Source organism: Netta rufina, assembly GCF_964035555.1.
Source record: "Netta rufina genome assembly, chromosome: 12".
In the NCBI taxonomy this organism is placed as follows: Eukaryota; Metazoa; Chordata; class Aves; order Anseriformes; family Anatidae; genus Netta; species Netta rufina.
The window spans coordinates 6,074,559-6,092,174 of NC_140135.1; the positions used below are offsets into that span (position 1 = coordinate 6,074,559).

The window sequence follows — 17,616 nt, forward strand, 5'->3', positions numbered from 1 at the left end:
GGAGCAGATCCCGCAGGTCCCACGGGTGGCACGGGGCTGAGCGGGTCCCTGATGCCCTCTGGTGCCGGGTGCTTTGCCCAAACCTGCTCCCTGCCCACCAGGCCGAAGGCGCAGGCTGTGGGGCTGGGAAATGAAGAGCCGCAGCTCCGGCACCCGGCAGCCCACGGCGCATCCCCAGCAGCCCCAAAAGGCAGCAGGAGGGGAGCGCTTGGGGCAGCTCCCCGGCACCAGGCACCGACGAACCCTCAGGTTTTGGGGCAAAGCCATCGGCGTCACAAAGCCGGCGCAGCCCAGGCCCAGCAGGGAGCCACGGAAAGAGGTTTTTCTCCCCAAAACGTCTCATATGCAAAGATCTGGGCGCCCAGCACATGCGGAGCACACCGCTTTGTTTCCTTCCACCCTGTCAGCCCCTACGGGGACTTCCTACGCAGGGGCACCACAGGCTGTAGGGTCACAGGCTGTAGGGTCACAGGCTGTGGGGTCACGGGCTGTGGGGTCACCGTCTGCAGCCGATACAAACCCCGGCAGCGCGGGGAGCATCGCTCCAGCCCAGGCGCTGCAATAACGGAGCTCTCCCTTAGAGGTCAGCCCAACACCAAAACCGGGCCCCAAAATCCGCAGGGCTGGAAGTGGTCGCTGCAAAGAGGAATCTGATGGAAGCGGGCATTTGGGGAGGGCAAGGGATGCTCTCCGACACCTGCAGCCCTCACCGTGCTGCCTGCGGGGGGGTGCTGCTAAAAGCCGAGCTCTCATGCGTGCTCCCCAGCTCCGTGGGGTGGGGGACAAAGCCCCGATGCCTCCAGGGGCTGCTTTTGGGGAGCAGGACAAGCAGCAGCCCGGTCTTGTTGCCGCTGTGATATTTTGCATGCCCAAAGCAGATGGAACAGCTCAGCAGCTCCAGGCAGGTGCCGGCTCCTTCCCATGAGACGCTGCAGCCCAGTGTGTGTGTGTGTGTGCTTTTTTTTTTTCTTTTCCATCGTAAAACAGACCTCAGCATCATACTAAAAATAGAGAGATTAACAAATAAATCTCCAGCAGGCAGCTCCCGGGGTCGGCAGCCGCTGGGGACGGCAGCAGGGCTGAGCTGTGGGGATCCCGCTGCTGAGCATCCCTGCTCCGTGTGCGTGGTTTTGGGGCACACGACGAGGATGGGTGCCCCGGGACAGCAGCCTGCTGGTGCAGCCCTCAGAACAGAGACCTTCACGCAAGGGCTCGGGGGGGTAAAGAGGAAATTAAATGTGCAGCAACCCCGGTCTTCAGCGGGACGCTCACCTGCGTCTCCCTTGGTGGCACAGCGTGGTTCTGTCGGGGCTTCGGAAATGGCTTTGGGAAAGAAAAGCCACCCCGCTGTCCCCATGGCCACACTCCCTGGCTGTCCCCTGGCAGCAGCAGAGCCCCCCGTGTGCTGCCCCCGGCCTGGCAGCTCCTTTTTCACAGCCGATCCCCTTTCAGACTTTCTGCCCATGATTAAAATGAAGAATAATAATCGGAGCTCGTCCATCAGTGACAGCTGGTGCCTGCCCTCTGCTAAAGAGCTCCGCTCTGCCCTGGTGTTTTTTTTCCCTCCCTAAATTCAATTAGGTGTAATTAGGACTTGGCCCCATTACGGCCACGACTCCCCCGGGCCAGGCACGGGGCTGGTGGCCTCTCACCTCCTGCTGGTCCCCCTCCCGCGGGAGCTGAAATGCAGCAGAATAAATAATAATTAAATACTAAAATGCAGGGGGCTGAACGACTAGCCCTCGCCCCCGACGGTTCCCAGCTGCCTCCCATGAGAGGCATCGAGGACTGGGTTTTGAGCAGCTCCAGCCACTGTGCCCGCTGCAAGCCTCGCGGCTGCCTGACCAGGAGAGCTGCCCCTGGCCCCCATAAACCCAGCACCACGTCCCCGTAGCTCTGGGGGCTTTGTTTCTCCTCACTTGGAGCTTGTGGCTGGTTCAGGGAGGTTCAGCAAGGAAGAGGCAGCAGCCAAGGAGGGGGTGAAGCAGGAGCAATGCAGGGAGGAGGGTGGCTGCTCGCTTGTATCTTCTCTCCCCCCAAATTAAACCCATTCCAGTGCGTTGTGCTCTAACACCTTCTGCAGCCTTCTCCTGCTGAAAAAAGCCCCTTCGCTTGCAACCAGGAGACAGGAGAGGGGAGGAGGGAGAAGAACAAGGTATCACCGAGGATCAAGCAAGCCAGAAAAACACCCAAGCGAGACCAGGCGTTCTCTAAAAATCCAAAGTTTATTCGTTAGAATTCAGTGAAAGGAACATTCAGTTTAAAACACAGTCAATACATTAAAAAGTTGAAGGAACTAGTAGCAATGAGACCAGACCGGGACAAAGCCCCCCCCAGTCAGTCCCCTCCCGGGGGCCAGAGGGGAACCCGCTGCCTCCGCCGGGCTGCCCGCAGTGGTGGGGCCAGTGGTGCCAGCAGCAGGGCTCCCTTGCAGGCAGCCACGGAGGGGGCCAGCGAGGGATGGACGTGGGCAAAGCGCTGTTGGTTAGCGCTGCCGGGCTTCTCCAGGTTTCTGCGTGTTCCCTGCACCACGAGCAAGGCACCCGCAGAGGCGGCAGCAGGACGGGCGCTGCTCCCAGCAGTGGGGAGCGCGCAGCGGGGTGCCGGAGGGGCAGGAGGGGGGCTGAAGGCCTTTTTCCTTGTCCATTTTTTGGGATCATACAGGCACGGAGAGAAGAGTCGGTACCAGGTCTGAGCTGCACTCAAGACAGGGCCCGCACAGCGAGGGGCAGAGGGAATGTGAAAGCAGCGAGGGTCAGCGCGCCCCCGGAGTGTTTGCCAAGCCACCTGCCTGCCCGGCCCTGTCTGGGAATGGGGCAAAGCCATTTAAGAAAAAAAAAGAAAAAAGAAAAAAAAAAAACTAGCAGCACTCCTTTTTGTTAGGAGCTATTCAATAAAAAGACAAAAACCTGTGCAGAGCTAAACGCCTGGGATGGAACTGGCAGCTCTGCCAGCACTGGCTGTCAGGGAAAGAAGGGACAAATCTGCTTTCAGTCACAGTAATTTTATTTATTTATTTTTTAGCTTTTCAGCATTTAGTTTTCTTTTTGCCTGTCACTGTTTGGCATTGTTCTCTTCTGCTCAATTAATCAACGTGACCTTCTGCAGAGAAGTTATGTCAGCCCTTACACCCCACACAGGGTTGCAAACTCTGCAGGGGCACAGACATAGAGTCAAGCAAACAAAGCAGCATATTCATTCAACTAAAAAAAAAAAAAAGGAAGAAAAGAACCACGTTAACTAGTGGTGTTAGGTCTTAGCTTACCAGCAGCTCTCGTTTCAATTAAGATCCCAAAATTCGAGGCAGCGTTGCTCCGGAAAGAAGCCAGGCAGGGAGGGACCCTCAGGCCGCAGGGTTATTTTCAGAACAATTCTCAGACAGACACGGCCTGGGCACCCTCCTCTCCTCCAGAGAGGAACTTTGCCACCAGTTTCAAGACCATCACCGCAAACCAGCTGCCAGCATCTCCTGCCCCACGAGGTTGTATGGGGATTTAAGAACAGCCCCGGTTTTGGACAGAGTAATTACGCACACAGAAGGGAAAGCCCCAGCTGAAATCCACACTTTTTTTTTTAGCTTAAAAGACAGCCAACAACACTTTCAGGGAGAAATCACCACGGTCCACAAATTCAGATTAAAAACAAAGCTAGAAAACAGGTTGACAAGTGTGACAAACCAGTATTAAAACAAAGACATCTTAGCGGCGTCCACAAAGAGAGAGTAAGTATTGGCAACGGCCCGGCTGCTGGTTTGCAGAGCCAGGCCCTCGTATCACGTTGAGCAGCGTGGTACACAAGGGTATGAGAAGCGAGGTGGTTTTCTTGCATTGCACAGGCAGCAGCAGCAGCAGTGACAGCAATAAATTGCTTTTTCTCCATCGGAACTGTAAACCACACCATTTTAAAACACAACGTACGTAAGTAAAAGAACAGTCCATAAAATCTCCCCATGAATATAAAATGCAAAACTATACAAAAATAGATAAAATCGACCGTTTTCTTGTGTGTATATAAAAAAAACAAACAAACGAACAGAAGAACAAAGTCCCCAAAATGCAATACAGTTACTTGGTAGGCTGACCTGAAGGGCAGTGGTTTGCTCTGCAAGGTAACAGCGATAACCCACCACTCCGAGCCAAGGCTTTCCCCGCAAGGGATGTACTCGGTTCCTTGAGGTTTGGGGGAGATTTTCCTCAACATCCCAGCAAGACAACCTGCTGTCCTCACTCCTATGACTTATTTTTTGGCTCAGTAGACTCCTTTTTCACAAAAAGCCTCAATTACTACTCTCAAACTCGGGCTCCTCGGGTAAGTCTCTGTTACACCAGGTTAAAAGCCAACGGCTCCATCCAGAGACGAGCACAACTGCTGCAGTTCTGGGTGAGAAACGGGGCTGCTTCTAGCTCAGATGGGCTCCAGGTGGGGAATTGCTTGGAAATGGTGCTCGGTACGAGGTTGGCAGTGGTGACCGAGCAAGCTCTGAGGGCATTGCGGGCTGCCAGCCCCTCTGCCCTACAGGAAAGCAGCCAGAGGTCAATCCCACCCCAAGGCAGCAGTGCCTGCTCCTTGTGCCACCAAACACTCCCTGTGTGGCTTCAGCAAAGCCAAACTATCAATTAACATCAATTAAATCAGAGAAAGGATGGAGGATCACCCTTAAAAGCTTCATTGCCGCACCCATTGCTTCTGAAAGGGTTGTGCGAGTATTTCCCCCCTCCAGGGATTTAAGCGTTCATTTGGACACTGCAACTGTGAGACATCTCTCCTAAATCCCTAACAGGACGAGATCAAGGCCCAGGAGCTTGTATTTGGCACTCAAAGCATGATTCTTTTATAATTTCCGAGTCGGAAAGTATCGTGGGGAAGATCTGGTCCTATTTCTCCCAGAGCACACAGGTGTTGTAGGAGCAGGAGTGTGTTAGGTAATGAAACCCACTCCACGGCAGTGCAAATCTACAGCCTGGGTTAGCAGAATGAGAATTTTTACTTGTTTTGGTTAATGGGGCAGAATGCTCCAATAATCCAGGAAAACGGGTTTACAATGCTTTCTAAAATCTCACTTGAAATCAGCAGGTGTCTGCTTCATTTAGTTCCAATCAAATTACGAGGAGGAACCTTTGGTATGAAGTCAGATTATCAAGTCTTGCCTGTATTGCTTTCACACGTTAGTCTAGGACCTGTTGTCAGGAAGTCTTTCCACTACGTACCTACAACCAAAATAATTATTACTAAAGAGACATGCATTTGCAACTGTACATTCATTTTAGCACTGAGACACTTTCATACTTCACCAGAACTTTGGCAAAGGCTGCGTCATTTACAAGAACACTACACAACCCCCCCCGACCTGCAAGATGCCTTTGGTGAAAGAAAATAAGCACTAAAAATCCAGGAAGGGGCTGCTGCGGAAGCCAAGCCATTACCGTGAGCACCGGTTTGTGCCGTGGCATCTCTGGTGCTGCTGGCACTGCCTGCCTGCCACCCGTCCCTTGCAGCAGTGTCAATGTGGGCTGCTCTGTCCCAGGAAATCCCTTTAAAATGCTTTCTAAAAATCTCACTTGAAATCAGCAGGTGCCTGGCTTTGAATTTTGAAGAATTTGCCGTTCCCTGCTCCTTCGTGGATGCACAGGGACAGGGGTAAGAAGCCTCTTCCCAAGAAGTAACAGGACTTCGCTTTGCTTGGGCACGCAGCACAAAGCAGCTGGCGGTGCCTCGGTGCCAGCGGGGGCTGCTCGTGCTCCAAGCAGGTCGGTCAGCGGGGCGGGGGCATGAACAGCAGGACCTGGAGGAGGGGAACGCTGGGGTATTGCCAGTTGGGGATCATTTTTTTTTAATGCTAAAAGCTCTGCTGTGAAAAGAAGCAGGAAAGGGGCAAGGCGGGGAAGGAAAAAATAAAAACAGCGATCTGAAACTGAATTAAGATTCAGAAGTTGGACAGAAGCAGGAAGAGGCTTCGTAAGTCACAGAAGGCGAGGTTTGGGGTACAGACAACAGGGTTTAAGATCAACCAGGACACCAGAGAGTCCTTGAGGAGAGACAGGAGCTCTGCTCCAGCAGCCTCAAAGTGTTCCCAGGAGCTCACAGCCTCAGCACAGAGCCTGCCTCCCTCGCTCACGTCCCTTCTCCATGCTCGTTGAAAGAGGAAAACCAAACCAAACAAAAACCTGCAGCACCCTCCAAGCTTTTTTGTTCCCTCCAGTTAGGAGGAAGAAGTCGCGAAGCCTAATTTAGGCTGTGTTAAATCCTGTATTCCAATTAACAGAATACTGTCCCCGCAGTGAGTTTCTGCAAAGAAAAACACAAAGTGAAAAACCCACAGAACTTCCTTCCGAAGAAAGTCACAGCACCGGCAGCTTCGCAGCTACAGGCACGATGCAAATTGAGCTTATTTCAAAGAATTCCTACATGTGCCCGTGGCCTGGGAGAGGCTGGGAATGTGGGACAAAGCACGGGAAATGCTTCACTTGGAAATTATGCACCACAAAGACAGACCACGACAAATAAAGCGGGGCTGAAGTTTTGTTCTGGAAAGGGAATCCATCGAGAGGACACCTCTCCGGGTGCTGTATTTCTGAGCAAATTAAAGCTAGAGCTGAAAAATGTTATCAGCACGCACACAAAAGCCCCTGCTTTCCTTTTGGGCAGGAAAAAAAAAAATGTTACGGCAACGTTCCCCTGAATCGCCTCCTTCCCTTGCTCTCAAAATAACCTGCATCCTTCCTCTGGGGTCCCCAAATCACGATCAAGGTGGAAGACATTAAAAGTCTGCCCGAAACAAAACATTTCACCAAGAAGAGGAAGAAAAAAAAGTTTCTTCTGAAAGCTTCCCCGAGACTTGCTCCCCTGGCTCCATCCCGAAGCGGGGGCTTCAGGAAGGTGCCCGAAAGCAGCCTGGCCCCAAAAACCCCCCAGCAGGGAGACGTGACCCCACACAACCAACTAACGCCTGAAGCGAGGGCGCAGGGCAGCAACGCTCCCTGCTCCTCCCAAACATCAAATCCTCCAATCCTTCCTTCAGAGGTGCCCCTCGAGCTGAACCTGCCGAGAACAAACCTTGCTGTGCTGGAAAAGGGTCCGTTTCCAGAGTTTATTCTAGCAGCACTGGGGCCGGGCACTGGGGCTGCGTTTTGCATTGGGTATTGTATTCGGGAGCGGTGGCTCGCGCTGGGAAAAAAAAAAAAAAAAAAAAAACAAAAAACAAAACAAAAGTGCCTCAGTGTTAATCCATGAATCTAGGAGGTTGCTCTACATCAAACCGGAGTGCCCACAGCAGCGCGGAGCGGCGCTCACTGCAGCTGCAGGAGTTTGTCTTTGTTGGCCCAGTTGGACATTAAAGTCGCTCATTAAAGTCACTCGTTAGTGTTCACTTTCTCCCTCCCCCCTGCCCACCCTTTTAACCCCTTCCCCCTCCCCCCGGCTGCCCAGGAGGAGCTATTTGGCTCCCGTTACATTCAGCGAAGGGTTCGGGCAGCCGGCGGGCAGCGCGCTGCCCTGCGTGGCTCTCCCTTTCAGCAGCTCTTGGCCGGCGCTCCCGCAGCGCTCCGCGAAGCAGGAGGGGTTTTTTAAGGTTTCGGTGCTGTCGTCGTGAAACTGGGGCACCCCCTGGGCCACGCCGACGGGTTTGCACTTGGCTGGTTTCTCCGGGGACTGAGCGAAGCCGAAGCTCGGCGGCGGCTCCGGCTCGCCCAGGGGTAAAACGCGGGCGAGCTTTTTGGCCGCCACTTCTCCGTGGTGGTACCTGTAGGCACCGGGCGCCTCTGGGGGCTGCCTCGTGTCGGCCTGCAGAGGTAAATTGGACGGCCTGACCAGCTGCCTGTCCGGCTCCAGCTCCTGGGGCCGCCTCTCCAGAGCCTCCCTGGCGCTGCTGCGGGAAAGGGACAGAAAGGGGGAGTCGGCGTGGGGCTGCTCGGACGGCTCCCAGCCGCTCTCCAGCCCAGCAGCCGGAGCAAAGCCCCAGCGTTTCGCCCCCCCGGCAGCCAGCTCGGCGTCGTACTGCAGGTGCTGCAAGCCCGGCCAGCCCAGCACACCGTCGGGCTCCCCACCTGCAGGAGCAGCCAGCTCGGCGTCCTCTTTGCTCCTTCTCGCACCGTCCGAGTCCTTTTTGTCCCGTTTAGACCAGAGCTGGCAAGGCTTAAGGCCGTTCTTGGACACCTGCAGGTCGGCGAGCTCGAACTCGAGGCTCTCCGTGTCGAGGGACCTGCTCCTCCTGTTGACGGAGAGCGGCGCTGGCATGGCCGGGCTGAGCCCGTGCAGGCGCAGGTGGCGGGGGAGGCTGGCGACACCCCAGTTGCAGCTCTGGAAGGAGCCCTGGGGGTACCCGGGGAACATTCTCTCGTCACATTCAGCAAACGACTCTTTCTGCACGTAGCTGTCGTCGAAGGCCTCGAAGGAGGCGGCGATGTCCTCCTCGGCGTTCATCTCCAGGTGCTGCTCGCACTCGCCTTCCCCTTCCTGCTCCACGTCCACGATGTCGAAGGTGACCATGGTGGGGAGGACGGGGAGGTTCTGCGTGAAGGAGGAGCCGGAGTCGGAGCTGCCCAGGCTCTCCGAGAGGCTGGAGAAGAGGGTCCCGCTGCTGGTGAACTCCACGAGCGCTTGCGAGAAGCTCACGGCGTGCTCGGGCTCACGCTCGCCGTCGGCCTGGGGCTCCCCGGGGGCGGCCTCGGCCCCGTCGCGGCGGTCGCTCTGCGAGCAGCTCTCGCGCTCCTGGGGCCTGTAGCCGGGGAACGGCCCCGTTTTGGATGGGGCCACGTGGACGGACCCCCCGAACAACGCCCGGTCCGGGTCGGGATCGAACCCTGGGTTGTTCTTCATGAGCTGAATAAGGCAACTTCCTTTGGCTTTTTGGCTGTTGTAACAGTTCTCTGGACACAAAGGCCCTGGAAAGTCCCTCCACTCCGGGTTTTCGCCTCTCGCCCCCGAAACCCCACTACTCACGCTCCTGTTTGGAGCTTGAGAGGCAACCTGCTCACTACCAAGGCCACTCTGATTTTTGCCAATCGAGTTGGCTGCTCTGGTTTTACATTCAAGGTACTGCTTTTCCCTGGGAGCATCGAGCCGCTTCAGGACCGGTTCCCTCTGCAGCTCCCAGTAGAGCAGCTCCTTCTGGATGGCAGCCAGCCGCTCCTCCTCCGTTTCCATAACGCCCATCTTCCGATCCATCATCTGGAGCAAGCCCTTCTCAGCAGGGAGACAGAAGTCCAAGAAGTAGCTGAAGATCTCCGGGCGAGACATTTTGCCCTCGAACAGGGGCTCCTCCCCATGCGAGGGACTCAGCAGCGCGTCGTCCGGCTCGTAGAACTCGTAGAGCGCGTCGCCGCTGTAGCTGTCCCTGGGCAGGCGCTCCTTCTTCATCTCGCAAAGCCCGTCCCCGCCTTCGTCCTCCGGCCCCGGCGTGGTGGAGTCGTAGTACCCCTCGTCGCTGTTGGGTGCAGACTCCTGCTGGTCGCTCTGCGGCGTCAGGAGCTCAACGAGGGCTTCTGCCTCCTGCAAACCGCGCGCCTCCAGCTCGCCGCTCGCTGCCTGCGCGTCGTGGCCGCTCCCGGCGGGTTGCAGCTGGGCTTCGTACCCCCTGTCCCCCTCGGTGGTGCTGTCCCACATCTGCTGGAGGTATTCCTCTGCCTCCTCCGGCATGGCCATCTCCTCCCCGCCGCCCTGGTAGGTGACGAGGCAGGAGCTGCGTTTCGCAGCGTCTCTGCTGCGCTCCACGGAGATGGTGCTCTCGGCGATGCTGAGGATGTCGGGCTCGGCGATGATGTCCCCGCAGCCCGTGAGGGAATCGAAGCTCTTCAGGGAGGTGACGTCTCCGAAGATGAGGCTCAGCTGGTCCCCGGAGTGCAGCGAGGGAGGGTCGTTGTCTGCCAAGTCGGGGTGCAGGGCCACGGGGAGGTGGCTGTACTCAGACTCCGCACAGACGGCGGCGGCCGCCTCCGATTTTGCATCCAGGGCATCCCGGTCCCCCGGCATCGCCACCCCATCACCCTCGGGGCTGCCCTGCTCAGCCCCCAGCCACTCTGGCTCAGCAGCCTCCCCGGAGTTGGTGGTTGTGCCGACCGAGCAGTTATCCTCCGAGCTCCCCGGGCAGGCGGCAGCGAGGGGCGCAGACCCAGGTCCCCTTTCCTCTGTGGCTCCTTGGGTTTCCGTTCCCGTGCCTCGAGCTTTGTTGGCCTCCTCGGAGCCCCCAGCCCACTCGGGGAGCTCTGCTTTCTCACACTCAGCCACCTTGCTCTTGCGGTGACGCCGGATGCTGTTCAGCAGCCCCTTCAGGCCTTTTTTCGGCCTGGGGAAGGTTGACTTGTCTCCAGAGGGCTTCTTCTCGCAGCCCTCGATGCTCCCTGGCGGGGAGCCGTCCTGCCTGCCAAAATCGAACCTGACGCTGGTGTCTATGGCCATGTGGACGCTTTGGGAGCTCGGCAGCGGGCAAGGATGCGAGTCCTTGCTTCCATCCGAAGGGCTTTCCAGATGCACCCTGCTGCCCTCGTCGTACACAGCGCCGCTGATCCCATCGTGGGTCTTACTTTTACTGAGCCCCTTTTTCGAGGCTCCTTTCCCCTGGCCTTTGTTCCTGCCGCTGAAGAAGCTGGGCAGCGTGCAGATGCTCCTCTTCCCCCCGAACAGCTTGAAAGCAGTTTTCTTCAGCTTGCCGGGGGGGGCCTGGGGCTGCTGCTGCTGCTCCACGGCCGCCACCGAGGCGTCGCTGCGCTGGGACAGCCACTCGCCGTTCTCCTCGGGCTGCTGCTCGCTGCCCTTGCGCTGCCGGCACGCGGCGGACTGGGACCTGCTCCCGGCCGGCTCCTCGGCGCACGCTGCTTCCATGGCAGCTGCTGGGCTCGTGTTGGTCTAGCTGGAAGCGAGGACTCGGGCGGCAGAGCCTTCCTCCGGGCACGCGGGCTGAAGCATCGTGGCTGACCTAAAGCAAAGAGAGAAGAGAGAGGAGGTGAGCTGAGGCAGGGGGCGGCGCGGAGTCGCTTGCAGCACTGCAACGAGGCGAGGGGCTTCGTCCCCGTCTGGACCCGGCAAAAGCCTCCCGAGTTAGTTACTGGGCTTTTTTTTTTTCCCCCTCTCACCAGATTTCAGTTGTTTTTAAAATCATCTGTCAAGCACGGAAGAATTGCATTAAAACCATTCGTTACCAACCGCCCCGATCAGATTATCTCAGCAGCAGGGAGAGAGGTTTTAAACTTTCAGCCTGGATTGATGTCGGTAGCTGAGAAATAAAATAACGACGTTTCTTTCCCGGAGTCGGGATGGGAGAGAACAAATCCAATGAAGCTCGTAACGCGCTGCTGAGCCGCTCTACCTGAGGCTTAGCCCTGCCTGGTACCAGGCTGGGAAAGCTTCCCACAGGCTTTGCCCAGAGATCCCGAATCAGAAATACGCCCGGACGATGGCTCCTGGAGCTCAACAGCAAACCCACCACCTCAGATCTTCTCTCGAGCCTTGGGAGCCTGCACAGAGAGTACCACAACATCTGTTTGCCTCCGTAATTAACGAGAGCCCTGGTGATTTGAGGCCTCTGGGGCCTTCCCAGAGCATCCCAGGGGGGTTGTGGCACTGTTCTAGCTCTGACAAAGCACTTCTGGACTCCTAGACGCTTCCCAAACCTTGCTGGAGCAACTTCCCAAACCTTGCTGGCTTTCTCTGGAGCCTCCCCAGAGCCTCTCTGCAGAGATCTCCTTAGACAGGACTGAGAGACAACAGCACGCACACGTGTGTATGCACAGATTGGTTAAGAAGTGGCAGAACAATGAAACAGGAACGAGATTTCACAGACTCGATTTGCAAACAAACTCGCTCTGACACGACGGACGCGCGCTGCCATGACCGCACGGCTCGTTAGGGTCGCTCGCAAAATCAAGGCACCGAGGGCAAAACCCCAAACCTGCAGTCAGGGTTAAGAGCAAACCATGCAAATCCCAATAAAAGACGGCGCTTGTCCTGTCCTCAGCTTCCTGGGGTGGCCGAGGGGGACAGGGGGGAGCCAGGCAAGGTGCAGCTTTCTGCCCCAGGTCCTCCACCCACGCAGCCCCCCGCTAGGCTCTCCTAACTCTGTAAGGCCACAGACATGCAGCAAAAGGAGGAGGAAAGCAGCCTGGCCTGCCCCTATAAGCTTCGGGAAAACGGCCCCGATTGATCCCCCCAACACACCGAGGGGCTGAGGCCGCTCTCCTCCACGCGGGCTGGCGCTGCCTGCGGTGAGCAGGCGGCTAAATCCCTGCCTGGTGGCGCAGCAGAGATCAGCTGGGGAGCCCCTGAAAGCCATCGGGGGGCTGGAGGGACGAGGCCCGAGCACAAGAAGCCAGGAATCCCCCCTCCGACAGGCAGGTGCACGGGGCCGGCACAGCTGCTGGCACGGGAGGTGTGCACCCGAGCACGAGCAATTAATTCCCGCAGGCACCAGGCAAGGCTGAGCTCCGATCAATTAATTCTCAGCAAGGGAACGGGAGCGTCCTGATGCTACAGACAGGGAAAGGGGAATTAAGGGACTTACCCGCGTCCCGGGGGAGGCTGTCCTGCTGCCAGGATTAGGAGGCAGAGGCACCCCCAGCCGGAGAGCGGATTTCTATAATCCGGGAGAGCTGCTCGAGCACCGCTGGGAGGTTTTGTGTCGGATGCAGCAGCTCCTCTCCGTAACCCGGGGGCTGCTTTTGCTGCAGCTGCTGTTACGGACAGCCCGGGGCTGGCCCAGCTCTGCAGCACGCCCGGGGAGCCATCGGGGCAGGCTGCTCCCGGGACCTTTCCAGAAGTGCGCTTGTGCTCCAGCTCTGGAGTTAAAGAACAAAAAATCTGAGCAAGAACCACCCAGCCCAGCCCCGGCTGGAATTCACCAGATCCTGACCGAGCCCGCAGACAAAAGAGATCCTTCCACGGACCTCGGGAGCGTCTGGGCTGAGGCAGCAGGAACTCAGCCGCAGGCACCCGCGGTGGGAGAGCTCTTCCCCGGGCTCCCTGCTGCTGCGGCGTGACCCCACAAACCAAGGGTTCCTCTGGGCCTGTCCCAAGAACCAAAAGCCCCGAGAACTGGAAACCACCTTCCATTTTCCAAAGTATTTCACTCGTGGCCATTTTATATCTACTTCAGCTTACGCGCCTTTTCCCTTTTGCAGTGCTTACCCCGCAGCACGCTTACCCCTAAAGCAGATTCCCGGTTCTGCGGCCGAGCGAGCCCTCCCGTGTGGCGTGCCCCGTACCCCCCGAGCCACCCCACAGCCTTTTCCATGCCCACGATGACAGAAATTAAATCCTCCCTGAACAGAGGCTGCGAGAAGAGGGGCAAGGGCCGGCACCACACACCCGGCAGCTCCCCCATGTGCTCCCGACAGAGCCCTGAACCCTCACGGAGGTGCCCCACGGTGCCGGCAGCAGCACGGCCCCGATCCTTCTGCAAACCGCCCCCAGGAGCTCTCCTCAGCTAAAATTTTGTGGATGCTGCTCGCAGACAAGCAGCAGCCCTCCTTCCCTCCCCACGATGCCCCGTTTGCAGGCACGTCGGTGCCGCAGCGCCCCGATCCCCAAACAAGCTGCTGCATAAACGCTTCTCGTTACAGTAAAAGCAGCAGGCGATGGAAATCGTTTTGTTGGAAGGCTGCGTGCTAATGTCATTCTGTCTAAGAGACAAAGACGGCTCGAGCACTTCAAAGTTTCAGTCCCGAGGCCTGATTTACCAGGAGCTTGATAGTTGTGAAACTCCTTTAGTCGGAGCTGTGATTTCCTTCAGTTGTTTTTTTTTTTCCCTAATTACAGCGACGCGAAGCACCACGTGGGCAGATATCTACAGGTTCAGGAGCGCCTGGCGCCGGTGCTGCTTATCCCCAGACCTACTGGTGTAACCGCATCCACAGCGGGCAAGCACTGACCCTTTACCCCACCTGGGTGTAATCAGCGTGCCATATTTACATACTTATGGAGACAGCCGGGGTCCTGGGGCAAGGAAAACCCTACAGCGTAGGCAGGCATGCTGCACTTAGGCAGCAGCACCTCGTTTTTATGGCGACAGCTGGTGTGCCAGAGGAGGTCCCGAGATGCTGGTGCTGACTCAGAACGAGCTTCACAATTTGCATTCGCCACCAACCTCAGCTTTCCCCTGCTCGGAGCTCCTGCCTCCCCTTTTGTAAAAGGAAATCCTTTCGTGTTTCATCGCGTTTTAACATCAGGCAGGTGGGTTTGGAGCACGCCGACACAGATCAGTAAATACAGAGAGAGACATGATGGGGAGCAAAACAGTACCTAGCACATCCCGCATGGCCCTGCCACTGAAGATGCTCGGCAGCAGCTGAAAATCAGCCCCAAACCTGAGAAATGAGTTGGGTCACACAACACCGATGCCCGAGGAACAACCTGCTGCACCAGGGGTCCCACCGAGCACGGAGCCACCGCAGCCTGCCTGCTGCAGGACCTCGGTCCCGAGCAGAGCCGACCCGGAGCAGCGCAGCGACAGCAGGCACGGACCTCGGGGTAAGGCAGGAGCGCGGCGGCGCCTTCCCCTCGCACCGAGATCACAGCCACCGCAACTGCGAGTAGTAACCACATGAAAAAAAAGCGTGAGTGAACGCTTTTCCGAGCCGGGTGTAAGTTTAACAGCTCTGCCTGAGGAGCTCGTGACGCCTCCACGAAGTCTGGTGCTGAATGGGAAGGCGGCTCCCTCCCACGGAGGCATTCCCCTGCCTCTCCCCACTCAGCCCCGGCGCGTGGCTGTTTGGGTGCCTCGCTCCACGCACGGCTCGTCTCGGCACCTCACGGCGGCTTTTTGGGTGCGAACGACGGCAGCCTGGTGGGGAAGGTCACAATGAACTTACGGAGAAGAGGGACTTCAGACAAAAACGTGTGGTCACCCAGCCTTTGGGGGAAGACGGAGCGCATCGAGGGGCTCAAGCAGCTCACCGTGAACCTGAACGCCGACGCTGCGTGGCAGATCCCATCCTGCCCCGGCCAGAGCGAGCACCAGCAGAAACCTGAGCCAGAAAGGCAGCACAGGTATTTTGGTCTACCAGAAAAACACACGTGAGAAGTCGGCTTTCCACTCGTGGCTGAATTTGTGCGAAGCAGGACCCCGGCAGTTACCGGTCAGGCCTCAACAGCTGGGGACGAGAAGCATGGCCAAGAACCTGGGGTCACATCCAATGCTACCACCACGAATCCGGCCAAAAAAGCCTCGTCCAAACTCACCCTGAAGACCTCGGGGTCTCAGCAGGGAAAGAAACCCAGAGCCACGAGCTGGGCTGCTGGGATCCTGCTGCCCCTGAGAGCCTACAACCGCGTCGGTGGGCTCGCCAATGGGGTAGGAAGGCCGGGGGACGCGACTCCTGCTGGGGGTGACCAGGCTGTGGGGTGACACCTCTGTAGGGTGCCACCTCTGTGGGGTGACACCTCCATGGGGTGCTACCTCTGTGGGGTGCCACCCATGGCAGCCCCCCTGGAGACGGCGGGGATGAAGGCACAGCGGCTGCAGGGGGCTCAGCTCAGCCTGCCCCCCTCAGCAGCCCAGCCTCACCTCTCCTCTCTTTTCCTCTCCTCTCCTGTGGCCCCCAAGCCCTTCCCCAGCCCCTCGCCCCCTTCCCCGCACCCCCTGGGGGTCGGAGCCCCCCTCGCCCCCTTCACCCGGGCAACCCCACGCCCTCACCTCCCCGCTCCACACCCGGGCGCAGCCCCGCTCCGAGAAGGAAACGATAAAAAAAAAAATAATCAAAAAAAAAATCACTAAATCGATAAAAACCAACCCCGAGCGCGGCCGCCACCCCCCGGGGAGAGGAGAAGGGGGGTAGGGGGGGGACCGCGGCCCGCTGCGGCGGGGCGAGCCGGGGCCTTGCGTGGCGGCCGCCGCCGCAACAAAGGCAGGGCCCCGCCGCACCGCCCTTACCGGCTGCTGGGCCCCGGCCGCGGCTCGGCCCGGAGGAGGAGGAGGAGGAGGAGGAGGAGGAAGCACGGCCCGGCCCTGCCGTGCCCGCCGCCGCCGGGGAGGCGCCAGCCGAGGAGGGAGGGACGGGGGCGGAGTGGGGCGGGCGCTGCGGGCTCGGGGCTGGGGAGGGGACCCGAGGGGATCCGCAGGTTTCTGCAACCGGAGAGACCCCTTTGGGGTCACCCCGCTGCGAGACAGAGGGCAAAATCTCCATTAATTTAATGTGTGTTGTGCTGGGGGGTCCCCACCCTCTCTCCCCTCTGATGAGCACCCTGGGTTTTTACTGAATGTGGTAAAAACCCTCTCCCACACGAGGGACAAGCACCAGGCTGTCTCCCACTCTCAGCCAGAGGTGGGGCATCCTGCCCCCTACAAGCCAGAAATTCAGGGAGATGCCTTCAGAAAGGGGATAGCAACACCTCCAGGCAGGCAGAGGATGAGGGAGCACAGCAAGAGAGGCTCCAGAAACTCCTCCTGGTCACAAAGCATCCAGTAATTAATAAACGTGTGCAGCTGGCATTAGAGCCACCAGCTGGTACTTGCTTAGTGTGATTACTCTGAAAATGAAGTTTTTCATCCATTCAAGCATTAGCCGGTTTGATTTCCATTCCAGGTCAGCAGGGCCTGTGAGGCAGGAGCTGCTCACACCTGCCTGCTGGCCCAGGCACAATGCAGGGGGGTGTCATCCCCAAAAAAACATCCCCCAAAACCCCAGGGGCAGCTCACCTGCTGGGGAACCAGCTTTCTTCTCCACAGCTGCACGGCGAAGGCTCGGGACCCCCCAGGTGCTGCAGACTCAGCCACAGTCCCCTGCCTCCAGCTGAAAAGCAAAGGCACCTTCTCACCCCCCCACATATGCACGAGTGGTTTGGTGGAGGTGAAAGCTGCACCTGCGTGAGTCCAAACCTTTTTGGGGGGTTGGGGAGCACTGAGACAGCAGCAGGGCATAGCTCCAACTCAGAGCCCTGCACGGAAATACAGAGTAGGACAGGAACAGGACCAGAGTTACCTGTCATCAACTGCAGCCCAGGAACCAGCGCGTGCTCCTGGGTAGAGCTTGAAGTCTACGTGAGGCCTTTGTACCTACAACAACTTCACCAGCTTCTACTGCCATAGAAGATAGAAATGCACTCATAATAGGCAGGAAACCCGTTCATAGCACCTGCTGGGTGCCCTGACACAGCTACACCAGCACACCCAGCAGGAGGCAGAGCTAAATACCACTGCCTTGGAGGTCAAGGGCATCCGACCCTCCTGCTGCCCCGATCCCCAGCCCCGTGCATGCAGGCCTGCCCTGGGAGCAGGCAGGAGGGCTCTTCTTTTGGATCCTCTGGCAGTGGTGGACATGAAGAGGGCGCAGAGCACTCGGCTCTCCCAGGGCTGTGGGGATGTGCTGCCACCAGGTAGAGGAACAGCTGCTGGTGGTGTTAATGCCTTCCCCAAGAAGAGACTGCTTCGTATCGTCCTGAGAACAGGACCCGTGAGATCAGGCAGCCCTGTTCCCTGTTTCGCAGCCAACACAGAGTTGCTCCCTGCAGAGCGATTTCCAATGCTTTGTCCAGGCTAATTTGAAGCACACCATGCTCAGGGGGCCTGGACGCTTCTCCCAGGAGGCTTCCTGCAGCCTAATGGACGCTAATTAATAGATTCCACAACCTCTGAACTAACAATTAGATTGGGGACCAATAAATAATGCAGGACAGGCCTGTGTTTACAAACAG

The 17,616-nt window shown here is 57.9% G+C and overlaps 1 protein-coding gene across 1 annotated transcript; it reads right to left on the reverse strand.

Annotated features, from left to right (window-relative positions):
- Window positions 1-7,431: 7,431 nt before the first annotated feature.
- On the reverse strand, window positions 7,432-15,879 carry AMER1 (APC membrane recruitment protein 1; the record flags this gene model as incomplete). The annotated part of the gene is made up of 2 exons (XM_084294247.1): window positions 15,857-15,879; window positions 7,432-10,909 (listed from the first exon to the last, which is right to left on the reverse strand). The coding sequence occupies exon 2, from the start codon at window positions 10,813-10,815 to the stop codon at window positions 7,432-7,434; it is 3,384 nt and encodes a 1,127-aa protein (XP_084150373.1). The 5' UTR covers window positions 10,816-10,909; window positions 15,857-15,879.
- Between the last annotated feature and the right edge of the window lie 1,737 nt (window positions 15,880-17,616).